Consider the following 16,887-nt stretch of genomic DNA (forward strand, 5'->3'; position numbering starts at 1 on the left):
GCGTACTGGAATACATATGTTATAGACAGATTAACAGAAAGTGCAGACGCATGTACTCCTGACATCAACTTCTAACCGATTGCTAACAGTAACACAGAAAAAAACAAGGTTCAGATAACGTTTACAGTTCATTCTTGACTGTATGGCTATGAAGATCGTACTGCTTGTAGCATTTGATTGCACATGGGAGGACTGAGCACTTGAGATATTCGAGAGTCCCCTGCACAATCTTGCGAACATTGGGCCGTGCGTACAAGAAAAATGCCAGCAGAGGAAGGACGTACACATACATATACACACCCAGACACGCTCCACTCGTAGTAGCCCAAAATGTAATCGTGCAGAATCTGAGAACAGCCTTTAAAGCCCAGCCTGATGGAGAACATAGTGCGATTTGAGACACAGGAGTTAGTCAACAAAGAAAGTAAACACTGCATTGTGATGAATGCTGACAAAATAATAATCAGAACAAATCAGTGTCAACTGCATAGAAAGAGCAAGGAAATGCTGCACCTTTTAGACTCAGTCTCAGGTTTAGAGTAAGGGTCACATTTCAATTCATTAAAGGGGCGTACCCAGTGCAGAGAGCTCCCGCTCTGTGCGGGGTCTGAGGAAGGGTGTCAGTGGCAAGCCTTACCCTCGCATGTGCAATGCGAGGAGACCGCAACTCGAACCCGGGACCTTCCGGTCACAGGCGGTAAGACTACCGCTTGCACCAGGCCCGCCCTTCTCACATTTCAATTCATTATCTTATCAAAAAGACCTAGAAGTTGAAGTCCTGAGATGCCATATCCAACATTATTTATCTAACACACCATGAAGAGCTGATGATTGCCAAGTAAAATAATTTGTTTTACCATAACAATTTTCATTGATATATCCCATCAAACCTGCAAAGCAGTCCACAGTCTCAGCGACCTGTGCAGCTAATATAAATTCATGACCAAATCTTTTTAAACGGACTGGTAGTTTGGTACTGCCCCGTTGTAGCCTAGACTGCAGTAAACAATAACAGCAACCATGATGGCCCAGTAAAAAAAAGGGAAAAAAACATTGTGAGATTAATATCTCTTGCTTGTTGACAATTTTGAGCGTCCAGGATGGCGTCACATAAAAATAGTGGTAAAAGGCTACTGAAGGAGGATTATTGCTACTGAAGAAGTAATCAAGCCTTTTGCAGTATGTGGATGCCAAATTCAGTACATGGAACACCAATCTTGTACTACCTGTAGGAGGCAATAATCAATAATGCATAACATATATATCTCCCTTGCCCTCAGTTCCAAGCATCGAAGGTAGCAGCACATGCTAGTGTGCATCAAAGGATGTCATTATAAACTTTAGACTAGGAGAACTTATTTTACTTGTCGCCAAATGGCCCAAACTGTTGCCAGATGTGCTCGATTAAGTCCCTCCTTAGTTGGCCATGTGCTGGTAGACTACAAAGAGTAGCATTCCTCTGTTGTATATTGGCTAAGCAATTGGCAGGCCCAGTTTTGATGTTTGACGGTAGAACAGCTGATGTTCCCATAGCTTCACCTGAGTCAAAGCAAGCACTTGCCATATCTTTCTCATCCTCAACTGCCATGTTATGGAGTATGATACAAGCTTGGAAGATTTTTGCAAGAGTTGCCCGTGGGAAATAGCATATTGGACCACGAACAATGGGAAAACGAGATTGCATGACTCCAAATGCACGCTGGACATCCTTCCTTGCCTCTTCTTGATGCTGTGCAAACAACCTTTCATTTTCTGTCCGAGGGAAGGGTATTGTCTTAACAAATACATTACATTCCGGGTAGATTTCATTTGCAAGGTAGTAACCCATATTGTATTGACTCTTATTGATGGAGAATTGCATCTGGGGAGCTTGCCCTTTCAAGATTTCATTATACACCGGTGACTGATCAAGAACACTGATGTCACTGATGGACCCAACAACATTCAAAGAAGCATACCATATCCAGAGATCTTGTGAAGCAACAGCTTCAAGAACAAATGTGGCGAAACCATGATCACTATGATTAAGTCGACGCATCCATTTAGGAGGGCAATTTTCCCACTCCCAATGCATGCAACCAATGCTTCCTAACATGCCAGGGAAGCCACAGCCCTCACCAATTTGTAGTAGTCGCTGAATATCAACACTAGTAGGTCCTCGCAAATATTCTCCACCAAACTTGTCAATCACCCCTTCTGCAAACCGCTCCAAACACTCCATTGCTGTGCTCTTACCAATCTGTACATATTCGTCTACAGCATCTGACGGGCACCCACGTGATAACATACGAATAGCCGCTGTACACTTCTGCAGAGGTGAGAGCCCTTGGCGATAACAAATATCTGTCCTTTTAGTGAAATAGGGAGACCAGTCGCCTAGGGCACGGACGATACGTAGAAAAAGAGGCCTTCTCATTCGGTACCTTGTTCTGAATAGTTTTTCATTATAGACTGCATCTTCAAAAAAGAAATCAGCGACAAGCCGTTGATGACCCTCTCCATGATCTCTCTCTATGAATTTCCTGTTAAAACCACTCCGGCGACGAGATTTACCAGCTTGTTGTGCTTCGATTTTGGCCTGAATCTTCACACCGATCCGCTCAAGTAAATTGTGCAGGACACTTTGCTCAGCAATGTATTCTTCCATAGTATATATGCCAATTGGGTCAATGGCATTGCTATCATCGGAATCATCTGAGCAGGAAGATGTGCCTGATTGAAGGGGCATACCTAAAAAGATAAACAATGTTTTTTTAATACTCACGTTTTTTTAATGCAGGAGAACTATGTGATATGCACACAAAAAAGACTAATTCCAATTGCATGCAAGGATAGAAACATTGGATTCAACTCAAAGAGTACAAAAAACTATTGTATTCCAGGTGCATGTACAATCAATGACATAAAAAATCATCACCCCATATAAATCATATATAAAACTTGAATTATTTTTTATCTTGCCTTTTTTTACTAACACAAATATTCATAGTATACTATTATCATCCAAGCAACAACACTTGACTCACTTCATCTATTACGAAAAAGCATTTCAATAAAAAGAACAGGCAGCAAATTACTCAAAAGACATTGTGCCCCTGAATTTTATCCATCATTCATAAAATGGCACGCTAATAATAGTGCAGGGACCTCTGTTAAATAGACTATGCTTCTACTTTTTTTAAAAAAAAATACGATATGTATAGCCTACAAAATCAGTGTTGTGTATTTCCCTAAAAAAAGTCAGTATATTGTGTAAAGTTTAAAATCTAAAAAGTCCACTTAAATAGAAAATGGGGAATTTAGCAATTAGAATTCAGAGACATAACAGCATAATAATAAATAAAAACAAGAAGTAACCTGCTAGCTATTTGGTTGCTGCGCGGTTGCCTGTTTGCCGGCACTCCACCTATCCCGCGCGGTGCGTGCTGCAGCGCCCAGCAGGAACACGGAAACGCTGGCCGGCAATGTGCCGCCACTTGATTTGCCGGCGTCACCCTCGATGGATCGATTTTCCCGCGCTACCCCCCGATTTGGTTCCTCCGGCGGCAGTGGCGGACTCAAGATTTAGCTACGACTAGGGCCAAATTAGCCAAATTACAGTGGCGAAACACCTACGATCTGAGACAACAACGAGGCGACGTTAAAGAAATCAAAAGTTCAAAATTAGCGGTTGAAATCAAAATTAGAAGAGACTACTTGAAGTAAAGAGAAGAAATACCTTCACAGTTCAGAGCTCACTCTTCCTCTGCTCGGTTGCTCGGCTGGGCGACGCGGGGATTCGGCAGGCGCAGGCACCGCGCCAAGCCTAGGGGCGGCGCCGCCGCCGCGGCGGGCTGGGTGCTGCCGCGCCGGCGCCGGCGCCGGCGAGCGCGTGATGCAAGCGGGAGGCGGGAGCGGCAGCGCGTGATGCAAGCGGGAAGAGGAAGAGCCGCGAGTAGCGCGTGACGGCGTGAGCGACCGAGCGACTCCGTGGTCTGACCTAGGGACGAAAACGGGTCGGATTCGAATAGGCATAGTGTCAAGATAGGATTCGATTCAATATTAACATCATAAATATATGGTTTGAGTATTCAGATATGGATATGGTATCAGATGTTGAATATCCGAACTTGGATACGGACAGATCTCAGCTCCTCTAAACAGATTCGGTTTCAAATACGGTCGGAAAATATCCGTACCGTTTTCATCCCTGGTCTGACCTACTCACCTCGTTATTGGGCTGTTTGTTGTTGGGATAAAACTAAAGACTTGTTCCTAAAACATTCTAGGCTGTGATTAGGGACATGGCCCTACTGGTCCTACGCCTGGGCCCGCCCCTATCCGACGGCACTAGCGGCCTAGGGTTCCGCTGGCAGTAGCATAGCAGGGAGAACTGGAGGAAGGGCGACAGGGAGGGAGAAGGGTGCACGGAGAGCCACCAGGGCTGGGCTTTTCTGGCTTTCTGCTTGCTGGGCCTCCGGGTGGAGCTGATTGCTGGTCTCATGGTTAAGGGCCTACGGCCGAAAACTTTCAAGAGAGGTACTTCAGGTGTTTCGGGCCACGTCTAGGGCCGTGGATCAAGGCCTAAATCCAGCCTTGGTTAACTTCCCATTTTATGTAAAGAAAATGTATATTTTATTATGGCCCGTTCACTTCGTTGAAAACAAGCCGAAACACTGTTCCGGCTAATTTGTTGTGAGAGAAAAATACTGTTCCGGTTGAAAAAACAAGCTGAAAAAGACAGATTATAAGATAAACGAACAGTGCCTATATACCTTGATTAATTACATTTTTAGCCATGGGATGTTCATTCAACAACCGAGATTTCTTTCGTAATTTTTTTTCTAATCAAGCATCATTAATAGGTATAACTTTTGTCTATTTTGTGGCCTGTATGCAGCCTAGCTCTGTCTAGGGCTTATGTAATTTTGGTCCAACTATTTGACAATGTTCGGCTTAATTGTAGACTATCATTTTGTTTCTCTGTCTGTCTATGCTAGGCTGGATTTGGTTGAGAAGTGAAACCTTTGTTTGTGTGCTAACTTCAAATGATTTGCTAGCCAGTGTTTCATGTAGCATGCATGACCTTGGCCATCAGCCACCTTCTGCGCTTGCCGGAGCAGCCATGCTTGGTCCTGTGCCACGAGTTCCCCAACGTCTTGACCAGCTCTCTAGGGCCTCATATGTGGCGAACTGACGATTTGACCTGTCCTTGCATGCCAGCTCCTTGCAATATAGCCATTGCCCCCTTTCCCCTCTATGATTTTACCTCATGTTCTACCATTAAAGAAATCATTCGGCAATAGTAAAATCTTGGCCCAATAGACTAGTGGTGAAGCCTGAAATTAGATTTAGAGAGAGCGAGGTCATTTACCCTTTAAATACGTAGTAGATTAGCTAGATCATTATGGGTTGTAATGAAAAATAGTGAAGTTAGGGGTGCCAGGGCCCTGAAAGGATCAAGATGCCCAAGAGGGAGGGGTGAATTGGGTTAATTCTAAATTTCTTTGCAATAATTAAACTCTATGGTTAGCCCAATTAACCCCTTATGTCTAGAAAGTGTTTCTATTGATCTAACGCACACAAGTTTAGCACCCTAAGTTCCAATCCTACTCTAGCATGGCAATTCTAGGAATATAAATGACAAGAATTGAATTGCTCAAAGTAAATGCTAAAAGTAAAGAGAGAAGGAGGAACGCGGCGATATTTTGCCGAAGTATCGGAGAGTCGCCACTCTCCACTAGTCCTCGTTGGAGCATCCACGTAAGGGTGTAGCTCCCCCTTATCCGCGTAAGGATCAAGTGCTCTCTACGGGTTGATTCGTTAACACTCCGTCGTGGTGAATTACCCACAACCGCTCACAACTTGAGTTGGGTCATCCACAAGCTCTCCGGACGATCATCAAGCTCCCAATCACCACCAAGCCGTCTAGGTGATGGTGATCACCAAGAGTAACAAGCACGGACTCTCACTTGACCACGACAAGCCTAATGAGAAGGGTGGATGCACACTTTGCTACTCTTGATTCACTAATGAGGGCTCTCTTTGGGATTCTCAAATCTCAATCACCTCACTAGGACCTTGTTCTTCTTGGCACTCTCAAACGTATTTCTCAGTTGTTGGAATGAGCAAAAGTACCCCCACACATGAATGGATGTGGTATTTATAACATGGGCTGAAAAATGAACCGTTATGTACCTCCGCGGGGTGGCCGGACACTCCGGTCATGTTGACCAGACGCGTCGGTCAGTTTACCCTGAACTCCAGTGTTTATAGTATGACCGGACGCTGGCCAGCGTCCAGTCAGCACTGACTGGACGCGTCCGGTCGCAATTTTTCCTCACTGGAACCTTACTGATATCGACCGGATGCTGACCCTCAGCGTCCGATCACTTGACCTCTCAGTGTCTGGTTGAACTAGACGAAAACATCTCGATCAAATGAACTGATCGTACCTGAGCCAGCGTTCGATCAAACCGGAGCCAGTGTCCGGTCAGTATTTGACCATCCATTCACTTCCAACTCTCGATCATATATGAATGAAGTTTGCTCCATTGGATCTAAGGGCTACTTTAGAGCTACCTAGTGCTAGTTTTAGCAAGTGTGCACCACACCTAACCCACTAGACTCACCTAGGTCACACTACCTGTCCGTACCCCTCTTAATAGTATAGCCAAAGGGAAAACAAAGTCGTAAACTACTCTAAGTGTCACTCCAACTCCAATCAACACTTAGAACTAGTCCATCCTTAACCTTGTCATCCATCCTTTGAAAACCGAAATGATTTCCATCATAGGGGCATGACCACCATGATAGCCTAATCGATCTCCATTACCATGACCTAACTTAATTGTCTCTGCAAAACACACGTTAGTCACAATAATCATGTATTGTCATTAATCACCGAAACCCAACTAGAGGCCTAGATGCTTTCAGGCCCCTCTAGCCCCCCTTTGTATTTGCCACTATCCCGACCCTCAATCAATAACAACAGTAAAAACTCAATCATTTATCAATCCTTGTTGCATTTCAAATCATAATTTTATAAAGAATAAGAAACAACTTCTGAAGAATCCTGGACCATAATTACTTCCATATTTGAATAGTAAAATTTGTCATCTTTTTTACTCATGGAACCTTTTATTCTTGGTCTAATTAATATAAGTCGTGACTAGTAGTCTAATTAGTATATATATATATCTGCCTCATTTCTCATATCTTCTCTCCCAATCTCTAGATGTAGGCGGTGGTCGTGGAGAAGAAGATTACGGTATAGCACACAAGGATCCCACATGACTCAAGCAGAACTAGGTGTGTTTGGTTGTTGAGTGTGTGACAAGCAGCTCATCGGGCAACCATCAATCCCTAGGGCTGCTGCCTGGCAGGCAATGCTACTTGGCTAGCCAACCAAACAAGCCTCCATTGCATGGAAGCCTTGCAGTGGTGCATGTGGGCACATTGCAATCGAGAAGCTGCTATGTCCTCACCGGACCCATGGAGAGCAATCTATAAAAATCTGGAATTATCGTATGTTACCCCTTTATGCTAGGCACTCATAGAGTCCATATATGCAGTCATACACACTTGTTTCTAAATAATTCTAATTTTATGGATTAGCATATGTTACTCTTTATACTATATATGCAGGATGCACCAATTTCTCATATACTCCATATATGTTTGTTGCTAATTTCAACTCGAAGTAAGAAGGTGGTTGTTGATCTAGTCTTTCTAGTAGTTATTTTAGTTTTTTTCGCAAGGAACTAGTTATTTCAGTTGGCGGAGGTGATGCCATAGCATCCCACTTCGTCCTCAAGCATAGGGCCAATCCCCCACACCTCCCCGCACGTACAACGACGTGTAGCTACCTTCATCAACACCAACATGATGTGAGCTATTGATGGCCATGTTCCCTAGATCTAGCAACACCTCTTCATTGACACTCAAATCATGTGGCCCACATTCCGATGGCTCCTCGTCATCCTGCAGCCAAAGCTTCTATAGGTGATGCAGGGAGGCTAGGGCTGTCTTCATGTGATGCAAGGTGACAGCGGCTACTAATTTGTTGGATTTTTATTATTGAATCTGTTCAACCTGTACAAATGTGATGGATCTGAGGAGCGTCACCTCTGCCTCAGGAGATGTCGCTATGAATTTGTTGGATTTCATAGACTTTTGTTAATGAATTTGATTGTTTTTTATACATATGTGATGGACTCACATCCATATTGATGTCGTTGAATGTTTTCGATTTTTGTACTCGTTGATGAATTTGTTGAGATGCTACTTTTATTGTGTGATTGTAATTGTTGTCTGAGCAAGTATTTTTGTAATATTGGTTTGTGTAGAAATATTGATTTTGCAACATTACTCTCTGAATATGTAATTGGATGACTTTACTCCACTTACTATGGTTTGCTAAAGTGAAGTAATTAGCATCATTCACATGATAACCTTTTTTTGTTTTGGCCAAGAATAAAATTCACCAGTTGTATTTTATAATACAGATACTACTCCATTCAGGCTCTAGTTTAAATTTTAACATGGTTCCAAATAATTCAATATAATAGTGCCAACTTGGACAACATCTATTCATCTCCCTTTTCAATAGATGCCACGTCCTGAAAACAGTATATATCAATGCACCATATGTTAGTATAACACAAGCACGCAAGGCCAAGGAAATTTGAGAGTTCTTTTCTACATGCATGCTGATCATATAATTAAAGATGCATTTCTATATGAAGCCTTGATAGATTTGTAGTTGCAAAAAAAGAAAATAATGCTAATAAGTATATTCAAGGATGTCAAAGGACTGAGTTGATGTCTAGAGGGAGAGGGTGAATATGCCTATAAAAATCCTTACAAAAATAATGCAACTTTATGGAGACCGGCAAAACCGACTAGATTGTTTTTTCCTGCTTGAACCGTAGAGGGGGCAAAACCGGCTTAGACAATTTCAAAAGCCAGCTAAGCTAGTATTTTCCTTGAGAAACCGATAGGAAGATTAGTTTTCACCCCACGTCTTTTCCAATTCAATCCAAACTTGGTATGTGGCTTTTTGATGAGTTCCTCGACAAGTACACTCAGTTCTTGTAGTCCCACACAGAGACAAGCGAAAGCATGAGTAATCAACAAAACTGCAAATGTGGGGTAAACCAAAATGGGAGACACAACGGTGTATTCTCAGAGTTTGGGTCCCCACTTGGACCCTATGTCTCTATTGTGGATCGAAAGCCATGAGCAATCTCCCGCAGTCAAGCTCTAGCCGGGTTGCTCTCAACCACTTTTCACTATCCGCTAGTTGAACTTTTCCCTTCTAGGGATAAGATTACAACCTGCACAAACTTCCTGCATCACTCCACAATTCACTGGTGACCCCTAGCTGTCTAGGCGCCAAGCTCTAAGAGTAACAAATGCTTCACCTCGAAACTTGTGAGCTTGATAGCTCCCAATGCTACGAGTAGGTGAGTGAAACCGCCTGGGTCCTTTTTGAGGGGTCCTATCATGTCTAGGCCCGAGATAGTGAACGACCAGGTTATGGGGATGGTTTGGAGCTCTTGTGCTGGCAAATGGGTTTGCCGAGCGTAGAAGTGGCATCCCTCACACTTGTAGACGACCTCCTCCGTATCTCGTAGCGTGGTGGGCCAGTAAAAACCTTGGTGAAAGGCTTTTCCAACTAGCGACCTTAGGGCTACGTGATGCCCGCAAACACCGACATGGACCTCAAGGAGGAGCTGCCTCCCTTAGTTGGCGGGGATACACTTCATGAGTACCCCTGATGGGCTCCGTTTGTGGAGCTTGTCACCGAGCACGACGAAGGTCTTGGCGCGTCGAGTGATCTGTCGTGCTTCAGTCCTTTCGGGTGGGAGAACCTCCTTGAGGAGGTAGGTGAGTAACGGTACTCTCTAGTCGTTTTGATCGAGTGCCAGCATGGCAATGTTCATGGATGATGTCATCATGGAGGTGCTGGGATCGGAGCCCCTAAGCGCTGGCTTGATGCTGGGGTCGGAGCCCCCGAGCGCCGACCAGGCGTCGGGGTTGGAGGCCCCGAGCGCCGGCTGGGCATCAGGGTGTGCCTGGATCGGACTTTCTAGGATGCCAGCGGATAGCTCATGGACATCGTTGATGAAGACCCCGCTCGGGGATGGATCCCGCCTGGTGGATAGTTTTGCGAGGAAATCGGCGGCATCGTTGTCCCTTCGAGGGACGTGATGTAGCTCGATCCCCTAGAATTTGTCCTTGAGTTTGTGCACCTCCTGGTAGTATGCTGTCATGAGGGGGCTTTTGCAGGAGGACTCCTTCATGACCTGATCAATGACTAGTTTCGATTTGCCACGAACGTAGCGTCGCGTAGCTCCAAGCTCAATGGCGATGCATAGTCCGTTGATAAGGGCTTCGTATTCCGCAGTGTTGTTTGAAGCCAAAAAGTGGAGATGGATGGCATAGCAAGCCTACTCCCGTCTGGAGAGATCAGAACCACTCCAGCTCCTGAGCCGGGCGCCATTACTGACCCATTGAAGTACATTGTCCAGTACTCGTGGGTGACGTCCAGGGTCGGTAGCTGGACCTCCATCCATTCGGCGACAAAGTTTGCGAGAGCTTGAGACTTAATAGCGGTGCGGGGGGTATACCTGATGTCATGGCCCATGAGTTTAAGTGCCCACTTAGAGATTCGTCCCTTTGCGTCGTGGTTGCGGACGATGTCTCCGAGCGGGTACGAAGTGACGACTGTAACTTCGTGGTCGGTGAAGTAGTGTAGGAGTTTCTTGGTTGCCATTAGCACAACGTATAGGAGTTTCTGCACCTGAGGGTACCAGACCTTGGGATCAGTAAGCACTTCTCCGATGAAGTATATGGGTCGCTGTATCCTGAGCTAGTGTCCCGGCTCCTCCCTTTCGACAACTAGGGCGGCACTCACCACATGGTTACTTGCCATGATGTAAAGGAGGAGGGGTTCTCCCTAATCGGGAGCGACGATGATTGGGGCTGACGTTAGGGACATTTTGAGGCTTTTGGGAGCCTGCTGGGCTTCCTCAGTCTAGATGAAGGCATCCATCCTTTTGAGGAGCTTGTAGAGTGGCATCCCCCGTTCGCCAAGCCGGGAGATGAAGTGGCTTAGGGCAGCCAGATAGCCAGTGAGCCTTTGTACGCCCTTGACATTATGTATGGGGCCCATGTTGGAGATGGCCATGATCTTTTCGGGGTTGGCCTCGATGCCGCGTTTGGACATGATGTATCCGAGCAGCTTCCCCTTTGGAACCCCGAAAACACATTTCTCGGGGTTCAGCTTGATGTTGAACCTTTAGAGGTTCACGAATGTCGTGGCCAGGTCTGCGATCAGGTCACAAGCTTTGGCTATTTTGACCACTATGTCATCAACATAGACGACAATTGTTAGTTTCAGCTGCTCGACTTGATCAGGCTGATCGAGCGGGTCGATTTGGTTGGTGAAGCATTGTTGCATGCACCTTTGGTAGGTGGCATCGGCGCTCTTTAGGCCAAAGGGCATGGTCATGTAGCAGTATGAACCATATAGGGTGATGAACAAGGTTGCGAGCTGATCGAATTCTTTCATCGCAATCTGGTGGTAGCCTTAGTAGGCATTCAGAAAGGAGAGGATCTCACAACCCGAGGTGGAGTCGATTATCTAGTCTATGCACGGTAAAGGAAAGTGATCCTTCGGACACAATTTGTTGAGTCCAGTATAATCAATACACATTCTCCACTTTCCTATCTTTTTCCTGACAAGGACGGGATTGGTGAGCCAGTCGGAGTGGAAGACCTCTCTGATGAATCCTGCTGCCAGGAGCTTGGCGATTTCTTCACCTATGGCCCTGTGCCTCTCGTCATTAAAGCGACGCAGATGCTGCTTGGTGGGCTTTGAGCCCAGGATAAGGCACAATGCGTGCTCGGCGACCTCCCGTGGTATCCCTGACATGTCAAAGGGCTGCCATGTGAAGACATCGCGATTGTCACATAGGAAGTCGACGAGCTCGCATTCCTATTTGGTCGGGAGCTAGGTTCTGATCTGAACCATCTTGGTTGGGTTGGTGGGGTCAATCCCCACTGCCTTGGTTTCTTCGAGCAGGTGGAAGGCCGTCGATGAAGTTGGTTTGTTGTAGTCTGGGACCGCCGGGGCCAATGATTCCCTAAGCTGTGGGAGCTCGAATGAGTTGATGACCGCTGTGGCAAGCTCGTAGTGCTCACAGTCACATGCGAAGACGTGCGAAAAAGGCGCTACTCATGATGATGATGCCGTTTGGTCCCGGCATCTTCAACTTGAGGTAGGTGTAGTTGGGGATTGCCATGAATTTTGCATAGCATGGCTGCCCCAATATGGCGTGGTAGGACCCCAGAAAGTGCACCACCTCGAAGGTGAGGACCTCTGAGCAGAAGTTGCCCCGGTTGCCGAACGTGACGGACAGATTGATCTATCTGAGCGGGTATGCCTACGCTCCTAGGATCACCCCATGGAAGGGGGAGCCTGCCAGGTGGAGCTTCGACCGGGGGATGCGCATGGCATCAAGGGTGTCTATGTATAGGATGTTGAGGCCGCTGCCCCCATCCATTAGCACCTTGGTGAGGCGCTTCTTGCAGATGATGGGGTCGACGACAAGTGGGTAGCGTCCTGGTCTCATGACGTGGGAGGGATGGTCCCTCTGATCGAAGGTGATCGGCAATTCTGACCAGCTGAGGAAGGAGGGGACGGCCGTCTCGGCGACGCATGCCTCTTGATAGCGGGTCTTGTGCTGGCGCTTGGACCAGACGGTGTCGGATCCGCTGAAGATCATGATGCACTCCTCAGGCTTGGGGAAGCCATCTCCGTCCTTGCCTATCGCGCCCCCCTTCTTGGCCACCGCCTCTTTGCTGTCTCCCTCCTTTGGCCCACCGGCCTATCGAAGGAAGCATTTGAGGAGCTCGCATTCCTTGTAGAGGTGCTTGATGGGGTAGGCATGGTTGGTGCATGGACTGTCCATGAGTTTATTGAAGTGGTCAGGCAGTCCCTGTTGAGGCTGTTTGGCCATGCGATTGGCCATGGTGACCAGCGCGGAGCTGTTCGACCAGAGTCGATCTTTTTTGTTTTTCTTGCCCCTCTACGTGGAGGGGCCTTTGTCTAGGTCCATGCGCTTGGCTTTGACCTTGTCCCGGCCTCTACTGAAGACCGCTCCAACCACCTCCTCGCTAGAGGCGTGGTTGGTGGCGATGTCGAGCAGGTCGCGGGTGGTACAGGGTTTCAAGCAGCCAAGCTTATGGATTAGGGACTTGCAGTTTGTCCCGGAGAAGAACGCGCTGATGATGTCTACGTCGACGACATCGGGGAGGAAGTTGTATCGTTGGGAGAACCTACGGATGTAATCCCGCAGGGACTCATTGGGCTCCTATTGATAGCTCTTGAGGTCCCAGGAGTTTCTCGGGCGGACGTACGTCCCCTAGAAATTCCCGACGAAGACCCTCTTGAGGTTCGTCCAGTCGTGAATGCTGTCGTGTGGAAGGAATTCAAGCCATGCCCGAACATGTTCCCCCACGCAAATGGGAAGGTATTGAATGATGAAATAGTCATCATCCACTCCTTCGGCCTGACAGGTGAGTCAGAAACACTACAGGAATGGTGCTCTCCAGATGCGCTGGCTGAAGGCCCATGGCCCCAAGCCCTCAGGGCTAGGGCTCTAGTCGTCAAGCCAGCGACCACGCTTGGGGCACGTTTCACCGCTCCCCTCAACGGTTCGGCTAGGATCCATGTCGGCTGCTACCGTTCGGCAGAGATCACTATCATGTCGGGCCCAATGCTGGTTGCTGACGATGCTACGAGAGTCCTGGTGTGGATCGGGCCGCTCGTGTATCGGTGGTTGGTGTGGAGTGGGCGCTGGGTTGGATCATGGCGCAACTGCTGCTTCTCGAGCCACGCCTGGCGGTTGTAGCGGCGAGCAGATGGAGTGACTCGTGTGGTGTGTCCCCACTCCCCCAGTGGGGAGAGGGCATGGGTCGGAGTCATGATGTGGAGCTTTTCGCTTGTTGGACGGTGGCGGCTTCTACTAGAACCTGGAGGTTCTGGTAGACTGCGCGCTCCTAGGGGTCGATGGGTTGGGGAACGCCGCACAGAAGCATTGCCGTAGCAGCAATGTTCTGGCCGGCCCGAGCGAATTGTGGGAGATCGCTCCCCCTCGTTCATGATGTCGTGTTGGACCTGACGGGCGCGACCCCGGGCGCCACCCGCCGGGCCAGGCGCATGGGGTGCAACGTGTCACACCGACTGTGCCGGCGTAGGCGGTGACTGGTTCTGCCATCATTGTCGTAATTCCTCGGTGTGTGCTTACGCAGACGTGAGGGCCCCCGCACGTGGGTCCGGAGAGGTGTGAGTTTGCGCAGACTCCACAACCACCGGTGGCTGTCCTAGAGCGTCCACCATAGTGCACTCCTAGGACGGACAGTGGTGGGGCGCCACGTCACCGATGCTGGAACCGTCGCTCTTGCCCTCGCTATCTGGGAGTTTGTGGGAAACGGCAGGAATGCAACCTGCCATTCCCACGAATTCGGATGTGAGGGGGGATGGTGCCAGCATCCTTCAGAGCCTTCGAGTGTATGCATCCGTGGAGGACATGAGGTCATAGGGGAACCGATCGTAAGGTGTTTGTGGCGTGGGCGATACTTTCCTTCTGAGTGATTGGTGGGAGATAGTAAATAAAGAGCGAATAACAGTACGTATATTACTTATAGTGGGTTTGAGCAGAGAGTTTGCTCGGAATGAGGTGCAGATGCCGCGTCATCGAAGTTGCATGTCCCGGAGTCAATGGAGGACGTCCCTCCGACGGGTGCCGAGTCACGAGCCTCCTCGCAGAGGTGTAGTATGCCAAGTCGGTCGATGATGAAGGCCAGGCTTCCGAAGAGGAAGGCCTGGAATGGCTCGAAAATGGGTGGAACCCGCATCTCGGCGGGCGAGAGTGCAGGAAATTCCAATGAGCCAAAGCGAATCCTATCGCTCGAGCCTGCCATGGCGGGACTGGCGGAAAAATGGGCCATTCGATGACCAAAAAGTGTTGAACGTACAACGTCTTCCCCACGGATGGCGCCAACTGTCGGTGCAGAAAGTGACCAACTAGTGAATATTTGTAGTTTTGCTGTACGTTGTGATTGGAGGTGGCCTAGCACTCAATGACATAGGATTTATACTGGTTCAGACAATGTGCCCTACGTCCAGTCGGGGTCGGTCGGTGACTTTATTCCTAAGCCCAAGTGCTCGAAGTTTGCAGTGGGGTTACAAATGAGAAGGAGAAAGATGGGGTGTACAAGAGATCCGGTCGGCTCCGGTCGGAAGGGCCGAGAGTGTCAGGAACTTCGCTATGAGCTAAGTGTTCAAGCGGGTGCTTGAGGTCCGAACCTGGAGGTTCTATGGTTGTGAGCTATAGATCTAAGGAACTCTGATCAACTAGAATTGGTCTCTTTTGTTGGAGGAAGCGCACCCCCTTTTATAGATGAAGGGGACGACTTTACAAGTGAGAGGGAAAGGGTGCGTATGTTACCGAGCCTTGTTGCCCATGCCTATCGAGCCTTGTTGCCCACACTGGCAGGTATAAGATAATGGTAGGCGTCTACAACACTATTGATGTTACTGTAGAATGTCAGATGCATGTGGGAGGTCGTGCTGCCTTCTTTAGGGACGGTAGATGTCGGTACCTGCAAATACGTATGGGAATTTTTAGCGGAGCCTACAATACCATAGAGGGAGATGTCGGCACCTATAATACTATTTGTGTCATGGTGGCTGCAGAGTACTATTCCATGCAGGGTATGGTCCCTAGTACAATGGTTTTGACTTGTGAGCCTTGCCTTACTTTTCTCCGCACGTCTCCTAGTTCCTACCGAGCGGGCGTCTCCGGTCGGATGGCTCTAGTCGGCTCTGAGTGCGCCGATCGGAGAAGAGCGGTGAGCAGGGTTCCCATGAGCCCCAGTCAGAGGGACGTGGGGTCGGAGTCGGAAGTATCGCTTTGGGCCAGGCCTTCCAATCGGAGAGGGTGTCCAGAGGCATCTAGAGGCCGAAGCGAGTGCTCCGATCGGAGTGGTGGGCCGAAGGGGTCGATGAGCGGGCACTGCTCCTTTTGGTCCAGACCTTCTAGTCGGCGACTGGGCCATCCTTCCGGCCTGTTGTATTTAGACTCTTGGGCCGAGCCTTGGCGCGGAAGCCAGTCCCCGAGGGACCCCGGGTTTATGAACCCGACAACAAGGCTATTATAAAGTTATTAGGCAACTCATAAAAGCATCAACAACCCACAAAGGGGCATGGAAAGGGGTATAAATAGTCCACCCATAGAAAACTATTTGTTTGAGCTTTGGCCATGAAAACCTTCCAGCAAACTAGCCATTACAATCTAAACTCAGGCAAAACCAGCTTAGTTGATTTTCCCATCCTTTTTTCAATTGTTTCCTTTTTCTATGTTAATAATTCGATTTTTTCACTTGGGTTGTTTTGAGTGCTTCTAGGCCTCATATACTACTTCATGTTGCATCCATCTTAATAGTACGACATACTTATACTCAAGATTTAAAGATATGCAAATAATTCAAGCATGAGCCTCTCATTCTTCAAATATTGCCGTTACTTCAATCTTCGCTATTTGAGTGTATCCAACACCTTCATTGCCATGAGCGTAACCACCTTGAGGTGTGACATAATATTTTTTTCTAACCATATGTTCAAGACTACAATTTTCATCCATAAGTCATTTTTCCATATGATTCAACAATGATGTGATCCTCCACAAAACATGGCTTTTCATAGATTGATTGGTATCTCGACTCCATGTAAGGAATCTCTTCTTCACCCTAGCCATGCTTTCTCGGTCTCTAAGCCATCGCTTATCCTTCACCTTTGCTTAGCACCTCGAAACCCTTTGCTTGCTATCTCCACTC

At 47.7% G+C, this 16,887-nt stretch overlaps 1 protein-coding gene across 2 annotated transcripts; it reads right to left on the minus strand.

Annotated features, from left to right (window-relative positions):
* Window positions 1–736: 736 nt before the first annotated feature.
* On the minus strand, window positions 737–3,932 carry LOC136552485 (uncharacterized). Of its 2 annotated transcripts, none has more exons than XM_066544059.1 (3): window positions 3,719–3,932; window positions 3,358–3,611; window positions 737–2,730 (listed from the first exon to the last, which is right to left on the minus strand). In XM_066544059.1, the coding sequence occupies exon 3, from the start codon at window positions 2,726–2,728 to the stop codon at window positions 1,361–1,363; it is 1,368 nt and encodes a 455-aa protein (XP_066400156.1). In that variant the 5' UTR covers window positions 2,729–2,730; window positions 3,358–3,611; window positions 3,719–3,932; the 3' UTR covers window positions 737–1,360. The 2 variants fall into 2 exon arrangements, with proteins under 2 accessions (XP_066400156.1, XP_066400155.1); XM_066544058.1 differs by having other exon boundaries at window positions 3,358–3,618.
* Between the last annotated feature and the right edge of the window lie 12,955 nt (window positions 3,933–16,887).

Source organism: Miscanthus floridulus, chromosome 4 (genome assembly GCF_019320115.1).
Source record: "Miscanthus floridulus cultivar M001 chromosome 4, ASM1932011v1, whole genome shotgun sequence".
NCBI lineage: Eukaryota > Viridiplantae > Streptophyta > Magnoliopsida > Poales > Poaceae > Miscanthus > Miscanthus floridulus.